Raw genomic sequence first — 25,700 nt, 5'->3', positions numbered from 1 at the left:
TATAAATGAGATGAGAATCAGTGTCCTCCAGTTGACTGCTGTACTCAGAGCTGGGGAGGTGAGTAGGAGGTGAGAGAGTCTCCATTAGCATTCTCTAGGATCCAAATTCCAATGAGGACTTACATCCTGCAGGCAATAGATATGGGATTTGGAGGCTGATGCTATAAAATGCAAGAGAAACAGTGAGGGCCAAAATCCCCAGGTCCTCCTACTGTGACTTGTCCATTACTCCAAGACGATACTTCTTTGGATTTTAAGAGAACGCAGAAATGGCATCACATCAAAATACAGTCATATCTGGGGGTGATGATATTTTAAGAAGAGTCAACCGTTCCTTGTACTGGACTCTTGTAAGTGCTGTGTGAAGATACTGAGTCGGGTACATGTGTCTCTTTGCAAACTGGGATTTCAGGGTGTTTAGGTGTGGGGAACGCAGCTGTGAGACTGTCAGAGACTCATTTAGCCTGAATGTAGATCTGTTGTGTGTCACTATAAATTTTAATGTGGAGCATAAATTTCACATCTGTATTTGTAAAATATAATATAAAATCACTTCTCCTACAATTAAACACATACAATAAAGTCCCTGGAAAATTCTCCTTTTCTTCTCTATTCTTTGTTGGGACAGCACGAGGCATGGCTTATAGTCTGAGAGGACAGCTGCCAGTTGATGCAGTTGTAACTTAAGGTGTGATCCCCTTCAGATAATAAACCCATTTGATTCCAGATTCAGTGCCTTCACACTGAGGGCAGGTGACAATCAGCTTAGTGGTGATAGGGGTTTTACTGCCTGACGGGTTCCCCTCAAAATAGACTGTGATGTTGTTGATCTTCTTGGGCCGCACAGATTCTGCAGCCCGGATGGTGAAGGCTGGGTTCTCCACAATGAAGGAGAAGTTTGTTGCATGCAAGAAGATGTTCTTGAAGGGGATGATGATGTTGTATCCAGCTCTGATCAGGAAGGGGCCTTGGGGCTTGGGGGGCAGAGCAATTCCAAAGAGTGGGATGATATATTCCCCACCTATGAGTGACGACAGGCACAGGATGCCTTTGGTCTCACCCAGATGGCTGGGCTCAAAGATGACTTCCACGCTGACTTCAGTGCCACCCTGGGCTCCTGGGGCTGCATTAATAATTTTTTCTGTGTGGAAGTCAGAACAGTCAGTCTGAAAGGGAAACAAAGTACCTTGATTCACACAGGGTCCTAAAGAGACCATTGGGAACCCAAGCTGAGCCCTTCCATTAGCAGACAGCAAAGAACTTGCGTTTGTGAGAGTCTGGGCAGGCTGTAATGTAATGGCCTATACATTGTGGAGCTGAAGTCTTTGTGAGTAGGTATTACCCATCACTACCTCAACTTTGCTACTGAGAGACTGAGGCCAGGAGATGTTAACAATGTGCCTGAAGATATGTAGCTAGATAATGCTGGTGGGGGGAACTGAAACTGTTCTTTGTATCCAGTTTTCTTCTCTCTCCATTCACATGGGAGGTGGGCAGTCTGGCTTGAACAAGACTGAAAGGTGCTATTTGTATCCTAGCACATGTAATTGTCCTTGAGTCCCGGATGCTCTGACCAGAAGCATTTGGGATCGGACTTGTTCTGTAGCAGAATCCCCAAGTGACTGTGACAGACTGACTCCCCTACTACCTGTCATCTCCATCTTATATGCCAACTGCTCTCATGGCTAAAGTATGTGCAATGCTTGCTATGGGGTGTGGGCTTAGGAGATGGCATTGCAGATGCATTTCACGCACTCAGGCACATAAGTGCTCATAGGACCCCTGTGAGGCTCTTGTTCAGGCTTCTATGGTTTGAATGTCATCACTAAAACTGATGGTGGAAATTAATCTCTGCGATGAGATATTAAAGATGTGTGATCTCTAAGAGAAGACTAGGCCATGACAGCAGTTTCTTGTCTGAGTGAATCCATCCATGGATCAGCATATCGATTGGGTTGCTGGCTTGAGAGTGTATCTGTTCATAAAAACCAGTCCTGTCTCACCCCATTCCTCCACCACTTAGATTCACCCTTTATGAGATTGGGACTCCTTGGGGGAGCACTCAAGAGCAAGAGGTCGTTACCAGATGCAGCCTTCTGATCTTATCAGCTTCCAGGTTCATGAGCTGAGTAAGCCTCTTAGGTATCCATCCATTCATCCACTCACCCAACTACCCACCCGTCCGTCCATCCATCCATCCATCCATCCATCCATCCATCCATCCATCCATCTATCCATCCATCCACCCACCCCCTCCCTCCCACCCAGCCACCCACCCATCCATCCGTCCATCCATCCATCCATCTATCCATCCATTCATCTACCCCACCCCCTTCTATCTATCTATCTATCTATCTATCTATCTATCTATCATCTATCTATCTATCTATCTATCTATCTATCTATCTATCTATCTATCTATCTATCTATTTATCTATCCATCCATCCATCCACCCCACCCCTCCCACCTATCTATCCATCATCTATCTATCTATCTATCTATCTATCTATCTATCTATCTATCTATCTATCCATCTATCTATTTCTCTCTTCATCTTATAAATTAGCCAGTCTATGGTTTTCATTTATAGTAACAGGAAATGGCTGAGACAAAGCCATTATCTCCATTTATAGTTTAAAGAGATTAATCAAGTTATTCCTTCAGAGTGATGGAAAAGGATTCAAATTCATGCCTGATCCCACAGCCTGCTTTCATGATGCCAAGTGATACTGTCTTCTTTTATCGCTCCTTGAGCACAATGTGGGAAGCAAAGTCTCCCTCCCCAAGCCTCGCTTAACACAGCAGACAGTCTGCAGAGGACGAGCCCAGGTTCTGCGAGGTTTCTAGGCAAGATTCAGTTCTCCAAGGCGAAGGTCACTGTGACAGGACCTGGCTGCCTCTGAGTTTCATATCTCTATACCCTTGGAGTCACCCTTCTAGCATCGTTGTGTTTTGAGGCAGGGTCTCACTGTGTAGGCCAGGCTGACCTAGAACTCACTATAAAGTCTAGGATGGCCTCAAATCCATGATCCCTTCCTGCTACCTCCTGTGAGTTGGATTATAAGAATGCACTGCAGTTCTGAGCCTCTCATTAGTTTTAAATGCAGACTTCTGACCAGGGAAGGGCCGCTAACCCTGCAGTCCTCTCGCTCTCCCTGCAGCCCACTCACCTTGCAGTAGTACTCAGTCTTCAGCCGGGTATAATTGGTGAACTTCGCTAAGATGCTTTGGCTGCTGCCAAGAACGGTCTGGAAGTGGACAGGTTTCTCAGGGGGTGCAGGCAAGGCCTTCAGCAGGAGCTCATACTGGTAGTAGCCCAAGTCACCATTGTGCAAGGTCAGTCTCCCGCAGATTTCTCCAGCTTTCAAGGGCTGGAATTCAAACGAGAACGTTCCCTGGAAGAGAAGGAGGAGGCTCTTGTCATGCTGGAAGTCTGTCTGGCCTGTCGCCTCCCACCAGCTGACCTACCCAAGGCCTCGCAGCAGGCGATGGCAAAAAATGATGCTTCCCATACACATACTGAAGCTGACCCTGGGCCCATTCTCCCTGTCTTTTCTGCCCTCTAGCTTTCTCTGTTCCAGGTATTTTTCCATTCCAGATCTGAATCTAAGAAATAGGTATTGGCCATTCCTGGGAAAGCACATTGATGGAGAGTGACAGGAGGTTAAAGGTCACCCAGCCCCTTCTTTGCATACAGTTATTCTCAGAACAAAAGCATTCTGGGTTTTATATTTTCTGGAGGGGAAACATCCTCTTTCCCCCCATTCTTACAAAACAGAACAAGAACCAAAGGGCATTCTATATAATAGCCCAGAGAGAATGACTCAAATGCAACTATCGGCAGGAAACGGGTTGAATGACTTAGGGTCTTCCCATCTCAGTAGAATGTTATACAGCCACAAAGAAGGAGGTAGAATTGTAATGAGAGGTGTTGCTATGGTAGGGGAAAGAAAGGAGGCCTGGAAAACATGGATATAAAGGTCATACTTATTGATTCAAAATTAATTTATTGTTTGTGTGCACATGTGCACTGGTTAGAGGGGAGCTTTCTGGAACTGGTTCTCTCCTGGTTTGATCTTGGAATCCAAGGACCAAAACTCAAGTTGTTAAGCCCATGTGCAGGAGCATATACCCACTGGGCCACTTCGCTGGCCCCCCCTTTTTTTTCTGTTGTTGTTGGCTTGTAGAAGAGAGTCAAAACCAGCTGGTTTTGGTGTTGCATTTGGGGGAAATGTGTACGGGACTTAAAACTTTCTATTTTGTATACTTCTATAAAGCTTGAAATGTTTTACTGTAAGTAGCTATTAAAAAAAAACACAAAACACACACAGTTCTCCAGTTTGGGGGTAAGAGGAGAATAGTAGTTACAACATTGTTTGGCTTCTTCTCAGTTACCTATCCTGCTCCCAAGGGCACAGATCAGCTGGGTTCAGAATAACAAGAACAAGCTAACATCTATAAAGAAACTGAGAGTAAATAAAGGCAACTTCTAACTCAAAGGTGAGCTGGGAGAACCAAATGACATGAGTCTGGTATCATTATAGCTTCGGCTTTGGTTGGCATCATGAACACTGAGAGCCAGAGAACCCGCTCACCCCTGAACTGAGGTGATCCACGTAACCTGGAAAACTTGGTGGGGTAGTCTGACAGGGGCGGTGGGAGCTGGAGGGCTGGTTCCAGTTTAGCTCTGAGGTGTTGTCATAGGATTAGCCTAGGTGGGGCAGTAGAGAACATTTGATTGCTCAGACCGAGAACCTGCACTGGGCAAGTGCTGCAGCAAAAATAGGAAGATCGTGAGAACTGACCAATGGCTGAATCCTACTTCTGAAACAGCCTGGCTTGGAGAGAAATCTCTGAGTAGAGTTTACTTGATCACACCAAAGATACAGGAGACAAAGGGCAGATTAAATCCCATTGACAATGGGCAGGAGTGCAGAGAAAACTAACCTGGATTCTGGAGGCAAAGGAAGGGCTGGAGTAGTGAAGGGTACAGGCAGAGTTGGCCAAGGGGTGAGGGGGGGAGGTTAGAGTGGGGACTTCAATAACATTTAGACGGTGAGTTTTGGAATGATAAACTGATAGGAAAGTCCACGTTCTCCTGGTTCATATACTCCTAACCACAGTCTGTGCGCCTCTCCAGAACACTCTGAATAAGCAAGTACAGCAACAAGTGTATAAGCATGCATATGTATATGTGTGTGTACATGTGTGTGCATAGAAACATGTGTTACATGCATGTATGTGTGGGCACATGTACATATGTGTGTATACATGTATTTATGTGTGTATGTGTGCACATAAATATGTGTGTGGTGCATGTGTATGTGTGTGGGTATGTGTATATATGTATTGTGTATACACATGTATGCATATAGATATGTGTGTGTGGTGCATGTGTATGTGTGTGGGTATGTGTATATATGTATTGTGTATACACATGTATGCATATAGATATGTGTGTGTGGTGCATGTGTATGTGTGTGGGTATGTGTATATATGTATTGTGTATACACATGTATGCATATAGATATGTGTGTGTGGTGTATGTGTATGTGTGTGGGTATGTATGTATATTTATGTGTGCTTATATGTATATGGACGTGTATATGTATAAGCATATGTATGTCTATTTATATGTGTGTGTGTGTTTGTGTGTGTAGGATGGTGTCATTATGCAGCAAGGTGTGTCCAGGATAAGGCATAGCCTATCATTGGATGAGAAGGAAGGTTAGGCAAGGAAAAGTCTAAAGAGAGAAATCAAGATGGAGACGACGGAGCAGGCTGACCCAGATTCGGGCGGACTAGGTCAATTCTGCCATGTCTAGGTGGGCGGTTTCTATCCTTATTAGTTGGCAGTGAATTTATTCTGTGGATTTATTGTAGATTGAGAATTTGGGTTATAGTTTATTAAGTCTTGATTTTACTGGGTATCTGGGACCAGAGCTCCCGGCTGGCCAGGGCTGGTCAGGGCGACTAGCAATGGGAACAGAGAGATTGCTGGGGCTAGGAGATAGCTAGGCTTATGTGGAAGCAGCTGCAGCTGAGATACATGAAGGTTAGTTCTATATGGCCCTATGGTGCCAGAACTAACACCAGGAAGCGACCACCTGGGTCCGAGAGTACCAGGGGGCCACATGAAGCAGTCACGAGTGGGAACTGGTCATGCCCCTTTTTTATTTTTACTGTAGCATGTATGTGTGTGTTTTTTCTCCTGATACTTTTCACACCTTGCTTTCCTTTGCACACTAAGATCCATGTTACTTTGTGTGTGTGTGTGTGTGTGTGTGTGTGTGTGTGTGTGTGTGTGGACTGGGAATCAAACCCAGGATACCCCCTACATGCTGGGCAAGTGCTCAGTCACTAATGTACACTTCTACTTCTGTGCTACTTTTATAATTAGCAAAAAGATGCTTTCTCTTTAGTCCAAACAAGGCGAACAATCAGTAGACAAAAGTCATTATACAGAAGTCCATTGTACCTGTCACATCAAAGCCAAGGGTCCCTACTTCACGTTAGTTACGTTAGTTGCAGAAGAAAGAAATACAAAGTTGCTTGTCCCTTGTCATTCCTCTTTCCCTATACCAGGGCTGGCCCACACTCAAACTATGCAGAACATAGACCCAAAGGCCCCATGGGTAGAAGTCACTGTCATAGTCCTTAAGGGTCACCTGGCAGCCAGGGCCTACCTCAGAGTTTGGAGGTACAGCAAACTGGGAAGGCAGGCTGATGTCATTCAACTTGCACTCTGTTGAGAAGGTCACCGAATAAGGCAGGGGGTTCTCCAACTTGATGGAGGCTGATACGCTCTGGCGGACTGGGCTTGTCATCTGGATGGATTTTATGATGCCAGAAGGGGTGACCCTGAAACTCACAGTGTAGTACAAGAACTCGTTGGTCACCTCGTTCCGGAAGATCACCTGTGTTCACAGTGCGAGTAGGAAGAAGCAGGGGAGAGGAGAGGTTAGCCCAGGATCCTCTGTCCATACTCTCCTGCTGTCTGGAAGTTTTGCTGGGAACATGCAGTAAGGTACTGGGGTGGCATGACCTGCTGGTCTAATCCCTGCTAGGCAGCCTTTCTCTGTAGGGGCTGTAGTCTGGCTTTTTTTTTTTTTTTTTCAGGTGAGAGATGATTTAAGAATCTTGGTTTGCTTCAGAAGACACTTTAGAGCGGCTTGGCTCATTGTCAGCGTTTTGCTAGTGGGGGCAGCTAGGCAACCTTAGACAAGCAAGACCTCAGACCTTCAAGCTGGGGTGGGCCTCATGCCTAGTGCTGTTGCTGCCAGAGTTGTTATCGAGAATGACGACAATGACAGACAGCATCTAATGCTTGCTGGGGGATTAGTATTTGCCAGGCTACATGATCCCACAATGCATCTGCAGTGACATCACCCTTTACGGATGGGGGAATGGAAGTGTGGCAAAGCTCGGTGTCTTGTCCAAGGTCACGTGTAGAGAGAAGTTTCCTGCACGGGGAGACTTCAGAGCTCTAAGCAGCCCTCTCTCCCCAGGTCTGATTCTGGTCATCTGTCAAGAATTCTTTTCCCCGGAGAAAGGGGAAGTTGGCCCTGTGTGCTTGTCAGCCATTCGTAAATAAACTCCAAACACATTTCTTTGGAGACAGGGTCTCATGTAGGTCAGGCTAGTACCCAAATCCAGAGGCAGGCCTCGAATGACGAATCCTTCTACCTCTACCTCCTAAGTGCTGGGATTTCAGGTATGTGACACCATGCCTGGATTTTATGCAGTTGATTTTGTAGCGTCTACTCAAGGTTTTGTTCTTTTTAATACACTGTATCAGATGATTAATCTTATTATTACTAGGTGGCAATTTTTTTTATACAGCCTGGCTTTTCCATACATTCTTTTAAAGACCTTGTCTAAGTGTATACTTTAAGATCTTTCTCGGGATGGAGAGATGGCTCAGCGGTTAAGAGCACTGACTGCTCTTCCAGAGGTCCTGAGTTCAAATCCCAGCAACCACATGGTGGCTCACAACCATCTGTAATGGGGATCCGATGCCCTCTTCTGGTGTGTCTGAAGACAGCTACAGTGTACTTATATATAATAAATAAATAAATAAATAAATAAATAAATAAATAAATAAATCTATCTTTAAAAAAAAGAGTAGGATGCAGAAAAATAGATCTTTCTCTTTGTGATTCCATCACTAATAATAGCTTCAAAAACTACCTGTAAACAAACAAACAAACACACACCACTCAAGCCTCCAGGCCTGACTTCTGTGAGCTATGAATCCACACACACTTCCCTGCCTCAAAGCACTTATCCTATTTGAAAGTTACACACTGATAGAATGAATGTCTTTCTCCTCTACTAGACTGTACTTCTTGAGAATAGAGACTGTGCCCGGCTTCAGCCATTGCTGTGTTACTGGCACAGAACATGGCTGTGTGCTCAGTGGATACCTAAACAAATGAATGGATTAGGCAGCATAGCATAGTCACCACTCTGGGCCACAGAACAGCGAGTGCCTGGAGGTTAGCATCTGCTCTTCTCTAACACCCCAGTGCCAAGCTTCCGGGGTTCGGGGGAGGCACCTTTGATATGGCAGTACCTTTGCCGTGTACAGTCCCTCCTTGTAGGCAAAGAAGTTCAGCTTGTAGTCTTTCTTGGAGCCAGACAGAACATCAATGTAGTCAAGGCCCTTCAGAGTGACACTTAGGTCTGGCTTCTCTGGTTTCAATATTTCCACAATGACTCGGAATCTGGAGCCGTACCAGAGAGGAGAGAGGCGATGAGAAATGACACGAGACACCGAGAGACAGTGAGACTGTCCAATGGTGGGAAGGAAAGGGGCTGAGCCTACTTTTGTTTCCATGAAGACTGTTTGGGTCTGTGGCTCTCATCTTTGCTCTGTCACTGAGAACGACAGCAGCTGCCATTTATCGAGTCAGGTACCCAGGAGTCCCTCTTTATGGTATTTACAGATATTCAGAGGACACAATGTCTAGAGGAGGTTTGCTTCACTAACGCCTCTGTTTTAAGGAAGAGGAAAGAGAGGCCCAAGGAAGGAAGAAGACACACTCAGACATGTGTAGCTACTCGCAAAACCAGGATGCAGACTTAGACCTGAGCTTTTGTCTACTATGCCAAGCAGGTGGCCTCCAGGGAGATGTGCTTCTAGTCTCTTCTCATTGGAAGGGAAGGACGAGGCTATTTGATCTCTCCTTTCTATCTCCTACTGCAAGCACAATATCTCCTCTGGCTGGTAGCTCAGGCTATAAGACACTCAACAACAACAAAGGTGTTGACTGTTAGGACCATCAGAACCATTGTTTATTGGGCATTTATTTTGTGTGAGGCAGTGCTCAAGGGTCCATAACATGTAGGATCTATAAGAATCAACACTGAGCAAGAAGACAGAGACATGAGACACTTGGCTATGTTGAGGACTGTGTCTCTGACTCCCCCAAATCTGACGCTCTCTGTAGGTGAAGGACCAAGCTGGATGGTGGAAGCCATTCCCCCCCTCCCCCCGCACCCACTGCTCATCCTACACCCTCACCTCTGGGGCTTGTTCAGCCAGTTGCTGATGGGCAGGAGCTCAGTATAGGGAGTCTTACATGGAACCTCACGGTAGATATTGGCAACAGCTTTGGGGAGTTCGGCAGTCCCATGCAGGGCATATAGCCAGCCAGTCCCATCCGGGAGTGGGAAAAATAGAGTGCCCTTGGAAGAAGAAACCACAAATAAGAATGACATAGTAGACCCTTTATTCACAGACATCTACCTGACCTGGAGGGGGCAAGAAAACCTAACACTTATACTTTAAAACATTTTTAAGTTTTGGTATGTAGGTGGTGTATGTGTGTGTGTGTGTGTGTGAGTGTGTGTGCGCGCGTGCGCGCGCGTGTTGTACACATAGATATGTAGATGACTGCACCTGTGTGTAACCATGGGAGTCCAGAGGAGGACACTGAGGGTCTTCCTTTATTGCTTTCCATGTTATTCCTTTAAGACAGGGTCTCTCACAGAAACAGAAGCTCACTGTGTTGGACACATAGTGAAGACTGAAGAGAATACCATTTGCTTCTAAGTGTGAAGACTAGATGCTTTCCTTTTCAGAATTTTAAAATTAGGTTTTATAATAATTTATTTTTATTTTCATGTTTGTGTGTGGGTGTGTGCATAGGAGTGTAGGGCTTATGGAGGCCAGAGAGGGCACTGGATTCCCCTGAAACTGGAATTACAGATGGTTGTGAGCCACTCAACATAGGTATTGGGAACTGAGCTCAGGTCCTCTGTAAGATAGCAAGTACTCTTTTTTTTTAATTCTTTTTTTTTAAAGATTTATTTTATTTATTATATATAAGTACACTGTAGCTGTCTTCAGATACACCAGAAGAGGGCATCAGATCTCTTTACAGATGGTTGTGAGCCACCATGTGGTTGCTGGGAATTGAACTCATGACCTCTGGAAGAGCAGTCGGGTGCTCTTAACTGCTGAGCCATCTCTCCAGCCCGATAGCAAGTACTCTTAACTGTTGAGCTGTCTCTCCAGTCCTTAAATTATACTTTAATTCATTTGTTCATTCATTCATTCATTCATCCATTCCTTCCTTCCTTCCTTCATTCATTCATTCAGTATGTATGTATGTAGTTCTGTGTGTGTGTGTGCACAAGTGTGTGTGTGCACACATATGGCATTGCATGTATGGAAATCAGAGGACAACTTACAAAAGTCAGGTCTTGGGGATTGAACGTTGGTGGTAAGTCTTGGTGGTAGGCACATTTACCAGCTAAGCCAGCTCACTGGCCCTCTTCTGACTTTTATTACAGCTACCATCATGCCACTGATGTACTTAAACTGAGTACGAATTGCTCGGTGTCTAGTCCTAGGGCTTCATTTCAGAGCCATGCCTCAGGATTCTAAGATTCTAACATAGGCAAAGGGGTGAAGCTACTGCCTGCCAACTGTCATGGCTCCCCATTGTCCGTGATGATCATCATCCCATGATCTGGATACCCATTCCTTATTTGGGCATTCTTTTAACTCTGAGCTCTAATATGGTCTTCTAGCCATTGCCCACCCAGTTCCTTGCTTCTCCTATGCTAGAAAGCAGGCAGCGAGGCCTCAGTTTACCTGGTGCTTGCGGTTCTCCAGGTTCATGGTTCGGGGCTTGTAGGTGATCTCGTAGGGCTTGTTTTGCTGATGGGCCTCCAAGGTGATGAACTCAGGCCCCTCCCAGTGCTCACCCTCAAAGATGGGGTGCAGGTTCCAGGTCTGGTTGGAACGGTTTGAGAGCAGGATAGTCTGTGTGTGCCTGGAGCGCACTTGGCAGTTGAAATTCACCACCTGGAGGAAGCAGGAAAGTCGCCTTCACTGTCTACAGGGTCCAGAGCTACAGTGTGTTGTGGTGTGTGTGTGTGTGTGTGTGTGTGTGTAGAGGTTTTAAGTGTTTCCCATAGTAAATTCTAATAGACAATCTCCCTCCCCACCCCATTCAGTCAAAAATGTTTACTAGGCATTTCATTTATTTCAGGAGAAGTTGCATGAATTTCCCTGCAAATGTCCTGGCTTCCCTTTTCCTGACAGCTACACACAACTGCACTGTGTGGTGGTTACACACATGCTGTCAGTCAAATCCTTTCGGTACAGGGATGAGGACCTGAGTTCAATCTAGCCTCCAGGTGTGCCCAGTGTGACAGGTCACGTGTCTGGGACTCCAGCACAGTGGGGATGCAGACAGGTGAGTTCCTGAAGCCCCTTGGCCAGTAGCTAGCCCAGCTGAACTCATGGGCTGTGTTACAGTCACCTCCTGCTCTTCCCTGTGCCAGCCATGCCATCCAAACCACCGTCTTGTCTCCCCTCATCTAAGGAAAGTGTTTCTAATTGGTCTCTCTTCTGCAGACGCCTGCCAACATCTGGTTTGATTCCACTGATGTACAAATCAAACAGTGTCATCCCTGCACTCAAGACTCAAGTTCCTCCTGCCCCACAAGAAGGATAAGGATGCTCCTATAGCAAGCACCCATTGGCTGGGCTGTGCTCCAGTCGCTGCACACAGTTCTTATAACAGAGTTTGATCTAGATGGCCTCCTTGATGATATAATGCTTGAATCAGAAGTTGAAGAAAGGGGGTTGGGGATTTAGCTCAATGGTAGAGCGCTTGCCTAGGAAGTGCAAGACCCTGGGTTCGGTCCCCAGCTCCGAAAAAAAGAACAAAAAAAAAAAAAAAGAAGTTGAAGAAAGAACATGGACTAAGTAAACCGAGAGGGAAGAGAGATTATTCAAGTAGTGGGTATGGCCTATGCAAAGTCCCTGTGGTAGGGAGGAGCAGGGCTCAAGGCTTGATGTGGGTGTTGAGGACTGAATTCTCTTGTTGGGCTTACTCCTGCTTTTGGCCCACTTCAGGCAATGCCTACTTGCCTCTTTTACTACAGGTGGTCCCACGCAGATTCCAGACAGGGTGAGGCACAGAGGACTTCCTCCTTGGATGAAGCAGAGAATGTTTTTATAGAGACTCTCCTTCCCTATCTCGGTGGGGTGGTAGGTTACTTCTAGAGCAATCTCTGTGCCTGAGGTGATGTAACCTTCTTCAGGGCTAATGGTGAAGTGGGGCTTGAGCTTCTTGACATCCCATTTAAACCTTTTGTTTCAAGGAAAAAGAAGACAAGAGTGATAGTGTGTTAGTATTCCAAGGGTATGCAAAAACCAAACCAAACCAAACCAAACCAAACAACCAACCAAACAAAAACTAACAGAAAACAAAACAAAAACAAGAACAAAACTTCACCTGGGCTTTTGACAACACAGCCCCTGTTTGACTTCTCCCTAGGATGTTGGAGGAGGCAGCTCTGCCAGAGGAGAGGTGGGTTAGGGACCGTGAGCTCAGATCACTCTCTGGGTAAGGGTTTTCTGCTCAGAGTTGAACGGGGTTGTACTGGCTGGTTTTGTGTGTCAATTTTACACAAGCTGGAGTTATCACAGAGAAAGGAGCCTCCCTTGAGGAAAAGCCTCTGTGAAATCCAGCTGTAAGACATTTTCTTAACTAGTGATTAAGGGTGGGAGGACCCATTGTGAGTGGTGCCATCCCTAGGCTGGTAGTCTTTGGTTCTGTACGAAAGCAAGCTGAGCAAGCCAGGGGAAAACAAGCCAATAAGCAGCATCCCTCCATGGCCTCTGCATCAGCTCCTGCTTCCTGACCTGTGTGAGTTCCTGTCCTGCCTTCCTTTGGTGATGAACAGCCATGTGGAAGTGTAAGCTGAATAAACTCTTTCCTCCCCAACTTGCCTCTTGGTCATGATGTTTGTGCAGGAATAGAAACCCTGACTAAGACATGGGGTGAGAAGTGGCTGCATGTATCATCCATGAATGACAAGCTAGGGAATGTATGTATGAACACAGACGTGTGTGTTCCCAGATGGTATAGCTAACATGTGGCTGGACTAGGGACCATAGTCTTTGAGGATGATAGCCTTGATCATGACTTTGTGTTGCCTGTTTACATCCAGGGGGATGGTGACAAGCCCTTCATGAGAGAGTTATGCCTGTTCTTGGTGGCATGGGATCTTGATGGCTCCATGGGGACATCCCTGTGGTTAGGCCCTTGGTAAGGGCACATGGCAGAGGATTATTGGTACATACTAGGATTTTCAAAACATGGCTACCATATCATATCCCCCTTGGTGCCATAACACTGAGTCTGTATGGTGAGGAGCCCTGGGGTGTGTAATGGGTATCTTGGACAGTCATGTTGAAATCATGAGCAGCAAGAGGAAAGACCTGGGTTCTGGTCCTGTCTTCTTATTTCTTGGTTGTAGTATTTCTGAGCCTCTTCTGTGAAGATCTCACTACATCCGGGAAGTGAGGGAGCTAAATCACCTCTCCTAGAGATGGGGTTGGTTCCATGTGAGCCTGCCCAGCCTTGTACCCATGCTTCCTTGTTGCTACATGTGTGATTTGGGGGGAAAGTTACTCAATGATTTTTAATGTACTTTTTATTTTTAGTTTTTAATTCTTTCTTTTTTTAAAAAAAAGGTTTATTTATTTTAGTTATTTATATGAATACACACCAGAAGAGGGCATCAGATCCCATTACAGATGGTTGTGAGCCACCATGTGGTTGCTGGGAATTGAACTCAGGACCTCTGAAGGAGCAGTCAGTGCTCTTAACCACTGAGCCATCTCTCCAGCCCCTACTCTATCTTATATGCTGCATTTATACTAAAACAGATTGAGAATTGTCTTACTGGTATTTTTTTCTAATTCTATCTGATTGGAATGATACCTGGGGAGTACACTTTGTCCACATTTTCCCTCTTTCTCTCCTTCCCCACCTCTCCCTCCCTCATGCCTCCTTCTCTTTTTCTCTTTCCTTTTTTTTTAAATGATGCTTAGAATTAAACTCAGGGCCTTGCACATGCTACCCAATTGCTCTACCACTGAGTTACATCCCCAGCAGCCCCCATCCCCTTTAACAAGGTTTCATATAGTCCAGACTGACCTTAGACATAGAGAACCAGAGCTGCCTTGAACTCTTAATCCTTCTGCTTCCACTTTCCAGGCCTCAAGCACTGGAATTATATAACCCACTATGCTTGGCCTCAGTTCTTTTTATTTTTTATTTATTTAAAGATAGGGTATCACTATGCATTTTAAAATCCTCCTGCCTCAGTATCTCAATCACAGAGATTATATCATAGTATTAGTTGTTCAGTAGAGTTACTGCTGAAATCAAGTTGGATGAACTGTGTGGTGGGCATACACTGGGCATGCACCAATATTCTCTTTTGTGCCACCATGGCAGTAGCTGACACTGTGATTGTTTCATTTGAGGCGAGGAACAAAACTCAGAGATGTGGCTGTCTGCTACGGCATCTGGTGGGAGACACTGCTGCCCGTCCTACCTTGCACCCACATCGCCTGTGTTCATCATGAGAATGCGCCGTGTGGCTTGTGTCTGATACACAACAGGACCGAAGGGAAGATGTTCTTGGTCCAGGGAAATCTCCAGGGCCTGACAACAGCCACTGAGGAGGAAGAGGGGACGCAGTAGCCCCATCCATTCCATGAAGACTTCCTCAGAGAAAGGAGGGACTCGCTTCTTGGGGGCAAAGGTAATCTCTAGTTTACAGACTTCCTTAGGCTTCATGGTGATACTGTGGAAGGGCTCCACGGTGATGACCTGCTTAGAAAGATAAATGGCTCAGAAGATGACAACAAGGAAGGCTTCTGACCTCAGCACCGCGAGGCCTTGCTGCCGGGACTGTCTCAGCCCAGGGATTAACTCTCTTATGTCATCAGCTGGGCCATCTTTGATAAGTGGCTCATACCATCCCCTTGATTTGCTCCTCAGTGAAGGGCAAGGTCATGTGTATCCAACAAATGTTAATTTCCTGTCTCGTCCCATTTTTCAACTCCTCGTGGGCATTTAATTCTTCCTTCCTCCTCCGTGGGAGACAAAACAGCAGCAGGAAACATGAAACAAGAAACATCAATCCAGTCTTTCTCAAGAAGTGCTCTCTGGTGGAAGAGCAGCAGGTTAAGGGAATGAAGCCAGAAAGACAAGAATCATACTTCCTCTCATATGCATGCATGCATGTATGTATGCATGTATGTATGCATGTATGCATGTATGTATGTATGTATGTATGTGTTTTATAAAAAGATAGGGGGAGAAGGAATATGTTTGGTGGATGTGTAGTCAGGTGTGGGGGTAGGGGGTGCCTCCACGTACCTCAGCACCCCTTTCCCCCTGAGGGACGAGCCATGCAACAGTATATTATAGAATAGAGTTTATTCAGGGCGCTTGGGGAGGGCAGTTGAGAGGGCAGGAGAGAGAGAGAGAGAGGGCAGGAGAGAGAGAGAGAGAGAGAGGGAGAGAGAGAGAGAAAGAAATAGGCTGGCACGGGGGGGAGGGGAATGGAGATGGGGGAAGGGGTGAGAGGACAGAGCAGAGCTGGAACGAGAAGGCAAGAGCAAGAGAGAGTGGGGGCAAGCAGCTCCTTTGATAATGTCAGGCATCCCTGGCTGTTGCCAGGTAACTGTGGGGGCAGAGCTTAGACAGAATGTTAACAGTATGCATGTATGTATGTATGTATGCATGTATGTATGTATGCATGTATGTATGTATGCATGCATGTATGTATATACATGCCATACCAGGAGCAGGAGGCCATAAGGTAGAGGTCTAAGGAGTGGGAATAGGGAATGAGGCAGGATAATGGGAAGAAAGAAATGCAAAATATTGCATGCCTTTCCTCATATGTCGGATTAGATTTAACATGTAATACACACATATGTACACATACTCATGAGAAGAAAGTGGAGGGAGACTCTCTGGGGAGAGGATGGGGAGCGGCAGGAGTGGATGAATGGGGCCAGAAGAGGGCAGCTGGGGATGGGGAGGTAAGAACAAGGTGCAGTCTCATACACACATACGTTTGTGTAAAAATGTCATAGTAAGACCATCATTTTGTTTGCTAGTGAGAAATACGAATGATAAAGAGGAAGTACCGGGACTCAGAAAACTGACCCCACGGCTTGCCCAGGCTGCCTGACTTAGTGCCTCTTGGTCGACCCACAACCTGCCTTTTCTAAAGTTGGGAACTCGTGTATCCCAAAGCTCTGGATTCCTGTCTGGCGTCCTCTTTCCTCTTAGTCCTGGTAAGGAGACACCCAAACCTGTGTAAGGAAGCCAGTTCTTTCAGAGTCCTTCCCGTGCTCCTGAATAGGGAGCAGTCTGCAGGAATGCACTAAGGCTGAAGGGAGTGAGCTGAAGGGCAGAGGAGAACACGGAAATTTCCTGAAGGTGATGACTTTGGGAGCTAGCCTTAGCTAATGGCTCCAGACAGGTCACTGTAACAGCTCTGGTTACTCTCTAAGGGGGCATCTGAGGGTAAAGTTGATGGACAGAGCACGTGTATGCACATCAAATGCAAAACTCTTCCCACCCCTGGTAAGGAGACCAAGCAAGCAAGCACTCATGGTCGGACAGTTAAGAGCCCTGACCTGCTGGGACTGAGGATTTTCATTTTAGATTAATGAGAAAAGGGGAAAAGGGAGTTTTCCTCCTTGTCTGTGTGAAATGGTCAGCAAAGCGAAGTCCCAGTTTCTTGGGTTTCTTGCTCTGGTTAGCCAGTTTTTCTGCATCCTGCAGACCCCCTCGCTTTCCCTTGGCTCCCCTTCCCCTCCCCTGCCTCCCCCCAATTCCACACACTGACCTTGGCTTCCTGGAGCTCTGGAATGGAGAACATGATTGAGTGATTAAAGGTGAGCTGGGCAAGGCTATTGTTGACGAGGGAAACTGTTTTCTTTACGACCTGCCCTGGCAGGACAGCTCCCAACTTTACAATCCTGTTGGCTGGATCTAGGACTAAAAGCTGTGTGATGGGAAAAAGAGGAGGAAGGTCAGGCTTGTCAGTGGGAAATAAGTGTGGTGACTGTGCCCCGTAGGAGCAGGGGCAGCTCCCTGGCTCGGTGACCTAACTGCTTCAGGTTAGACACACCTTCAGTTCACCACTAGTTTCCACCAGCCCTAAAGACAGGAACAATGGAAACTCTGAAACCCGCAGAAGAGATTTCCCCTCTCTGAAGCAGCTTAGAGCACGCGCACACACACACACACACACACACACACACACACACACACACACACACGACTTTCTTTTGTTCTCTGACTATAAAAGCTCATGGGACCTCTTGGACTGTGGACCATGTCACTCAGGGTAACCCAAATCTCGTTACCAACCCTTAGTCACCCACATTTGGTCCACAATGGATTATCTTTAATTCTCTTTGGAGCAAGAGCCGTGCTTTCTGTTGGCAAGACACAAAAGGTGGCTACTCACCACCAACCCCCGCCTTGCTCACTTGTTAGACTATCTTAGGCATTTTTCAGAATCTTGGATTTCCTTTTTTGTCAAACCTTCTGTTATAATGCAAATACTGTCACCAGACAAATTCCAGATGTAGTTATCAGGTACCCGGAAGATCCGGTGACTATCAGGACAGGACCATTTTCTATAGATCTGGGTCACCTGGCAGGAAAAGTTCCTGGATAATCCCGAGACCCAGAGCTGGCTGAGAATGTTCACCACCGAGGGTGAGAGGGATGGATGGTTCACAGCTGAACCCTATGTCTGAATAGGACAGGCTCTCAGGTGAAACGCTGTATCCAAGAAGATGTAGAACATTTCTTTAGTGCTTGCAGTTGACTGAGTCCACAACTCAGGGAATCTGGTTCTGAGTAAGAGCCAGGATTCACTTGAGCCCAGTTTAAAAATTCCTTTCTACTTGGTATGATTAAGGGACCTTATCTTGGCAGGGCCGGATATGGGATGGGAACAGTCCTTGGAGCAGAGAGGAGGAGGCTGGGGAAAAGCACAGCGACTCTAGTGGGTGAGAGTCTGGGAAGAGGAAGGAGGAAGGCTCTGAAGCCCCGCCTACAGTTGGGAAGAGGGAGGAGGGTTCTGAAGCCCCGCCTACTGTTGGGAAGAGGGAGGAGGGTTCTGAAGCCCCGCCTACTGTTGGGAAGAGGGAGGAGGGTTCTGAAGCCCCGCCTACTGTTGGGAAGAGGGAGGAGGGCTCTGAAGCCCCGCCTACTGTTGGGAAGAGGGAGGAGGGTTCTGAAGCCCCGCCTACTGTTGGGAAGAGGGAGGAGGGTTCTGAAGCCCCGCCTACTGTTGGGAAGAGGGAGGAGAGTTCTGAAGCCCTGCCCACTGTCTCTTACCTTCATTTCTGTGCCTTTCCCTTTGATCTCCACTGTCTGTTGAGAGAGCCCATTGATTTCAAAGGGGATGAGTTCTCGGTAGTTGATAGCTTCCCGGGGGTAAAAGGTGATTGGGATCTCCAGTGTCTTCCCTGGCTTTATCACATCCACACTGAAGTTCACCTCGACGTGTGGGGTGTTGGTGTATAAACAATCTAGGCTGAGGAAGACCAAGAGGGAGGAGTGTAAGCACCAAGAATTGATGGGTCTCCAGTGCTTCCGAGCTGGAAGGTGACGGCAGTGATGACCAGAGCATGTTCTTCTAGGTGCAACCAAGTAGCTCAGCCTAGGTAAGGCACGGCCTGAGATGGAGGTGGGAGCAGGTCCCAGATCCGAAGGCTCGTGCATGCGCTTCGCTGATGCTCGGTTTCCTGAGATTGCCTCTCAAGTTCTGCACCTTTTGTAGGGGTGCGTCAAAGGTACTGTGCTCAGTTGAGTGCAGCGTGCGTTCCAGAGTTGGGCGGACAGGAGTCTGGATCAGGATCTGCCAATTACTAGCCGTGTGACCTGGGACAATGTGCTCAGGCCATTTGGATCTTGTCCCCTGATCTGTAAAATGGGGTTAGTGGCAACTGCTTCGTAGGGCTGATATAGGGATTAAATGTGATAAAGTCAAGTAAGTACTTTAAAAAAACTTATTTTATTTAAATAATTTTAAAAAGGATTTGCTTTATTTTCATTTTTATTTGGATAAATGTCATGACTGTCTGTTTATGTATGTACTGTGTAGGCCTGGTGCCCTTGGAGGTCAGAGGAAAGATCATCTCCACCCCACCCCCACCCCCACCCCACGGGTAGGAAGACACCTATATTTTCTAGTGAAATTTCCCCTGGTCTTCCTGATGTGTATTTTGAGAAGGAGCCCAGCGAAATGGATGCATAGAGCTCAAGGCCTTAAGTGGACTGAAATGATATCAAATTGTGAAAGACTATAGGTAGATAAGGGTAAAATAATTCATTTTTATTTTATACACTCGAATGCTTGCCTACATGTATGTATGCATGTCATGTCCATGCCAGAGGTCAGAAGAGGGTGCTAGGTCCCCTGGAACTGGAATTATAGATTGTCATGAGCCACAATGTGGGTGCTGGGAATGGAAGGTGGGTTCTTCGCAAGAGCAACAAGTGCTCTTAATCACCATCTCTTTGGCTTGAAGCTAACGGACACTCTTTCAATTTACTATCTGGAATAATAATTGCAGCAGCAGAAGCAGCAAACAGTAACTGAGCCCCTCCAGAGTCCCAGGCACTGTTGTCAGTACTGACTCTAGACAGGCGGTCCCACTTCGGGCAAAGAGGCAGAGGCACAGAGAATTTAAAAATTTTAAATGTGGGCTTGGCATGGTGGTACATGTCTGTAATCCTAACACTTAGGAGGCTGAGATAGGGTGATCATGAGCTGAGGCCAGCCTGGGCTACACAGTGAGACTCCATCACAAAACTAGACAGACAAGAAAAACAAGAAGAGTAAGATAAAACAAATTTGCTTGGTGTCACAGCTAAGACAGAGTTAATGTTTGAACGTGGATGTGTGCCATCTGATGTGTGTGTGGTAGTGACAGGACACATGTAGTAATTACAGTTAAAATTACAATTAAGTTAAATTAAAATGATGTTCCTTGGTGTCAATAAGCCACTTATAGTTAAAGGCTACTACACAGAACAATACAGATAACAACGTTTTTTCATTGTAGAGTGTTCTCTGTAGGACTGATATAAAGATTTGTGCATGAATGCAGGCCAGTGACTGAACTAGATTTGCTCTCATTAGGTGGTCTGAAAAGCAGTACAGAGACCTAGACAGAAACGTTCCTCAGGGATGATGTAGGCAGGTTTGATCTGGGCAATTTAGGCTCAGTACAGATTTGCTATTTACTTTTTTTAAAATTCCTAAAACAGCGGTTCTCAACCTGTGGGTTGTGGCCCCTTTGGGGGTGGGGCATCACATATCGGATATCCTGTACACCAAATATTTACATTATGATTTATAACAGTATTGACATTACAGTTATGAAGTAGCAATGCAATAACGCTATGGTTGGAGTCATCGCAGCATGTTGAGGACCGCCGCTTAAGCTTCTTTCCAAACCTACTGCATGAGGAAACAAACCAGAAGCTATAGGACTTTGCTCTAGCAGTCATTTGGCACAGTCCTTTACAAATCAAGAAGAAGATGTTTAGCGGGTAGCTCATGGATGCCCATGTATTCATATTGATGGCGGGGGTAGGGGACCCAGAATTCATGCCACATGTGTTGGATTCCTTTCCATTATTTCTGTCTTGAAAAGGTGAACTAGTTAACTTCAACGTGACATAGCCTAGAATCTTCTGGAAAAACATTTTAATTGTCTTCAGCAGGTTGGTCGGTGGGAGTGTCTATGGTAGATTGTCTTAATTGGAAACTGATACAGGAGGGCCCAGACCACTGTGAGTGACACCATCCCTACTCAGGTGGTCCTGAGCTCCATAAGGGATTGAGCTAAACGTGAGTCAGGGTAAGCCATGAAGCACTTTCCTCCATGGTTTCTGCTATACTTCCTTGGTTCTAAGTTCCCTGGTTGGAGGTAATGCAAAATGTAGTACCAAGTAGTCCTGGCTTCCGATTCCTGACCCCAAGTTGGTACTCTGATGTCTCTCAATGGTGGACTGAGACCTGGAGATGTCAGATGAAATAAATCTGCCCTTCCACCCCTGCTAAGCTGCTTTTGATTAGGGTACTTTGTGCTCGCTTCGGCAGCACATATACTAAAATTGATTAGGGTACTTTATTACAGCAATGGAGATGAGACCAGAAGACAGAACGTCACCTGTGTGAAGTCTGTAGAATTCTCATGTGGTTATAGGGTCATCTGTCCTCTCTGTGAAGACTACTTACCTCATAGATGTTTCTTCCCTGTTGGTGACGACGAGGTTTTGTTTGTATGGGGGCATCCCAGCTTGGTAGATGAAGCAAGTCCCAAAGTTGTGGCTGGTGAAGGAGAAATGGACAGCTGGGCTCACAGCACAGCCTACGACGTTGCATATGAATGTTGGGCCATGGCTGATCTGCAAGGAGAGATGGACCGGGGGACTGTAGTTAGAGGCAGGAGGACAGGGTGATTGCATCCACAGGGCAAGAAAAAAAGAAAGTAGATGGTGTCTTACGAACTGTAGTGTTGGGCCTCCATTGCTAGAGAGTCTGGTGCTAGGAGGTTTGAGTTTATTTGCTTCCAATTAGCTACTCTAATAGGAAGCCACCTTGGCTCTTGCTTTGATCCTACAGCAGTGGTTAAGGCAGAATGGTTGGCAGAAGTGGCTAGTTGTCATACAGGGTGGGACTGTGGTTGCCAAGAAGCCCAGGTGGAAGGCTTGATTTCTCATTTTCCCTTATGTTTCAGGGTAGTCACTGGATATAGTTCTGTTACTGGTTGTTAATAAAGGATAAAAGGGAAGCTGGGTGGTGGTGGTGGTGGTGCACCCCTTTAGCCCCAGATCTTGGAGGTGAGCAGATCTCTGTGAGTTCAAGGCCTGCCTAGTTTACAGAGTTAGTTCGAGGAGAGCCAAGGCTAGCTCTCAAAAAAATCAAGTGAAGAGAAAAAAAAATTGAAAAAGAGAAAAGTGGGGTGGCGTCTCCTATCTTGACGAAATGGGCAAAATTTTTTATTTATTTAATGTGTATGGGTTGGGGCGGTATGGGGGGTCATGAAGTGGGTTGTTTTGGTTTTTCATTTGATACTTTATCTCGGAAAGTGTTGTGTGTATACATTCCCTGCCCCATCCAACTCTCTCCCTTATTTTAATGTCTAGGTAGTATCGCAGTGTGTGGATGGTCAACTGCTTCTCTATCGACTCGGGTGAGACCTGTGTTCTAGAAAGCGTGAGGGCTGTTTCCAAAGCAACCACCCTGTAAGAGTTGCTGGAATTATCCAGCTGGGGGCAGCATGTCACGGGCTCTTCTGGCGTTTGGAAACCATCAAATAGTCTCACCTTGATTTTGAGTTCCAGGCCCTTCAAGACACACTTCTGATACGGTTGGAAAGACAGGCTGGCTGGTTCTGACTGACCCACATCTACACTATTGTCGGTGGGCGTGAAGTCCAAATACTGCAACAGGAATTTGGGCCCAGAGAGCTCTGCCTGGTAGCTGAAATTGAACTTGCCAGTGTTGATGAAATTGAATTCACACTGAACGCACTCATTCAACTCCACCTGAGAGACGGAGAGAACAGCACGGTGAATGAAAAAAGTCTAGAGAGAGATGCTCATTGGGAAGTAAGGGTGGGGAGTCATATTAATAAGCTGGGTGTTATTAGCTGAATGGGACTGGATATTCCCACAAAGCCCGCTAAACATTAGGGTCCTGTTCTATCTCTAGTATAAGTCGGTGATTTAATTCTTAGCTCTTTCTTGGTCGTTTTTTGAATGCAAGTGTTCATGTCTCTCCCATTCACGTCATAACTACCTGGCCCCAGGACGGATTTGTCTGGTCTTTCTAGTGTTTGAGACAGGAAGACTCAGCCCGCATTCACTGTACCTATCACATTCCCTAGATAAGGGGAGAGCAATAGTAAGGTACTTGTTATCCCTCACCTCGTAGAAGTTGATGGTGTTGACCTGGGTGGACGTTAGGAGGGTGGTGGAGCCCATCCGGTCTCTGCACTTGACCTCAGCGTTCATAGTGTAGCCCTCCGCCTTGACGTTGAGTGTCAGAGGGTGAGCTTTCTTTTTTATGTTGCAGATCAAATTAAAGTTCACATCTCCTTCTTGCTTTGGTGTGAAGAAGATATCAACTGGGAACCTGATTGGGAAACAAGACGCCGATTAGCTGAGTAAGCCAGCCTGTGAGGATCTAGTGAAACAAGAGTCCACTGGATTATTAGATACACTACGAGCAAAAGACACCAAAAACAGCACTCTGAAGGAAGTGAGTTCTAAGGATCCTCCAGGCAAGGCTAGACACGGCTTTGTGGACTTATAGACACAAGACAAGGAAAAGGCTATGGACATGAGAAAAAATATTGAGAAGAAGGTTTAGATTAGGGCTGGGGAGATGGCTCAGCAGTTAAGAGCACCGACTGCTCTTCCAGAGGACCAGGGTTCAATTCCCAGCGACCACATGGGGGCTCACAACTGGCTGTAACTCCAGTCCTAGGGAACATGGTACCCTCATTACACTGCACAAATATAGTATACAGACACAATGCAGGCAAAACACCCATATAAATATTAAAAAAAGAATTGGAATTCTCAATGCCACACAATTCATCAAGAAAATGGACACCAGGGAGTCAGGCAGATAGAGATGAAATTGTTTATATTTAAATCTTAAGAGTCGAGAGAGGTTTTAACTTTTATTTCTTTACGATTTTTAAAAAAAAACTGTGTGTGTGTGTGTATGTGCGTGTACGCGCACATGTGTGTGTACATCAATAGTATCTGTGGAGGTCAGAGGATAAGTTATGGGAGTCAATTCTCTCCTTCCAAACTCTGTGGGTTCTGGGAATCGAACTCAGGTTGTCAGCCTTGGTGGCAGGTGCCTTTACCACTGAGTCATCTTGATGGCCTAGGAGACATTTTAATAAATGAACCTCTCCAGTTGACTCTTGGCTGGCAGGCCTGGGACCCTGCCGTGCGTGCCTCGAACTTCATTTTTACTTACCTGGACAGTGGTGGGATCCAGCCTTCCATGGGACAGACGATGAGGCTGTTGTTGAATCCTTCAGAATAGCGGGAGCTGTCCTGGAAGGCGAAATTGAATCCTTGCTCCTCCTTGTTGATGATCTTTACCGTCTCTCGGGCTTCTCTGCCTGGGGAGGAAACGTCATCCCTCAGCAAAAGCCTCTTGCCTGCTCACTGAGGTATTGTAGCAGATAGTGCCCCAGGCTTAAGGGGAAGGCTTCACAGAGCAATCTCAACATCCCCTATCTTCAACTTTCATAGAACAATCTCAGGCAACCAGCACCCGGCTGCTCCCCCAAAGAATTCCTCAGCCACTGACCACTGACTTCCTGCCTTCCTTTTCCCAGTGACCTTCTTCCTGTAGGGGATTCCACAGCATCTGTCCAGAATGCTTTTTCCCTAATTGACGGCTCCTTCTAGAAGGCGGGTTCTCTGACTTGGCCACAGCTCTGCTGGGATTCTGTTGACACCTTTCTCTTTCCTTCAGACAGTAAGGTCTTTCTGGGTCTCGAACAGGGAATGCCCCTTCCCTTTGATGGCTCACATCTCTGTACAGAGTCTCTACATGGAGTTCTATTGCATTTGACCTTGCATGGCCCTGGGCTTTCCTGTATAGTTTCCTGACTCATTATTTTGTTTTTCTCATTGGCTAATGTTAAAACAGTTATTTCCCCACAAAAGTTAGAATTGTCTTATCCAATTCTCTCCCTTTTTCAATCCTTTAGGTCTTGAGTCTATCAGATTTAGCAAATAACTTTTATTAGCATGAATGTGACCTATTTCTTGGGACATTTGTGTGTGTGTATGTGTGTGTGTGTGTGTGTGTGTGTGTGTGTGTGTGTACACTAATATTGAATCCATCGAAAATTTAAATTTAAGTGTGCCTCCTGTGCAACCCTAGTTGTGTTTCTAAATGAAATTTGATTAAATTTACATTTAATTTTGAGAAAACTAATGTTTAGCTCTTATTTGGAAGCATTTTAATGTCACTCAGCTCTTGATGTGCAGGTCTTAGGAAGTGGATTTAACTTTGGAGATGCACTTTTGGTTAGCAGTAAATAGAGCTTTTATTTTTATTTTTGCTTCTATGTGTTTACAGCAAAAAAGGGACACTTGTCTCCCTCACTTTACCAAATCATCTTGATTCTAGTAGTTTTTCTCTCTCACTTCTTGGGGCTTTATGTATACAAAGTGATCAGCTACAACAAGTTAGATTTTTACTTTTTCTCCCCATTAAGATTCATGCTCATCTATTATAGACACACACACACACACACACACACACACACACACACACACACGCACAT

The 25,700-nt window shown here is 46.0% G+C and overlaps 1 protein-coding gene across 8 annotated transcripts in view; it reads right to left on the bottom strand.

Annotated features, from left to right (window-relative positions):
• Positions 1 to 476: 476 nt before the first annotated feature.
• Positions 477 to 25,700, bottom strand: part of Hydin (Hydin, axonemal central pair apparatus protein) — a 346,279-nt gene continuing 321,055 nt past the window's right edge. For 6 of the 8 annotated variants that reach the window (XM_039098232.2, XM_039098235.2, XM_039098234.2 and 3 more), the window contains 14 exons: positions 24,374 to 24,521; positions 23,305 to 23,512; positions 22,702 to 22,923; positions 21,611 to 21,780; positions 18,697 to 18,895; positions 17,189 to 17,347; positions 14,873 to 15,150; positions 12,393 to 12,612; positions 11,106 to 11,318; positions 9,528 to 9,691; positions 8,577 to 8,727; positions 6,688 to 6,918; positions 3,172 to 3,396; positions 480 to 1,166 (listed from right to left, as the gene is read on the bottom strand). In XM_039098232.2, coding sequence (XP_038954160.1) covers positions 684 to 1,166; positions 3,172 to 3,396; positions 6,688 to 6,918; positions 8,577 to 8,727; positions 9,528 to 9,691; positions 11,106 to 11,318; positions 12,393 to 12,612; positions 14,873 to 15,150; positions 17,189 to 17,347; positions 18,697 to 18,895; positions 21,611 to 21,780; positions 22,702 to 22,923; positions 23,305 to 23,512; positions 24,374 to 24,521 — 3,071 coding nt within the window. In that variant the 3' untranslated portion in view covers positions 480 to 683. Of the gene's footprint in view, positions 1,167 to 3,171; positions 3,397 to 6,687; positions 6,919 to 8,576; positions 8,728 to 9,527; positions 9,692 to 11,105; positions 11,319 to 12,392; positions 12,613 to 14,872; positions 15,151 to 16,128; positions 16,650 to 17,188; positions 17,348 to 18,696; positions 18,896 to 21,610; positions 21,781 to 22,701; positions 22,924 to 23,304; positions 23,513 to 24,373; positions 24,522 to 25,700 lie in introns of those variants that run through there. The other 2 variants (NM_001427650.1, XM_039098237.2) reach the window with 2 other exon arrangements.

The sequence above is a fragment of the Rattus norvegicus genome, chromosome 19 (assembly GCF_036323735.1).
Source record: "Rattus norvegicus strain BN/NHsdMcwi chromosome 19, GRCr8, whole genome shotgun sequence".
NCBI lineage: Eukaryota > Metazoa > Chordata > Mammalia > Rodentia > Muridae > Rattus > Rattus norvegicus.
The sequence above is the reverse complement of the archived record's forward strand: the minus strand, read 5'-3'. Positions and strand labels throughout refer to the sequence as shown.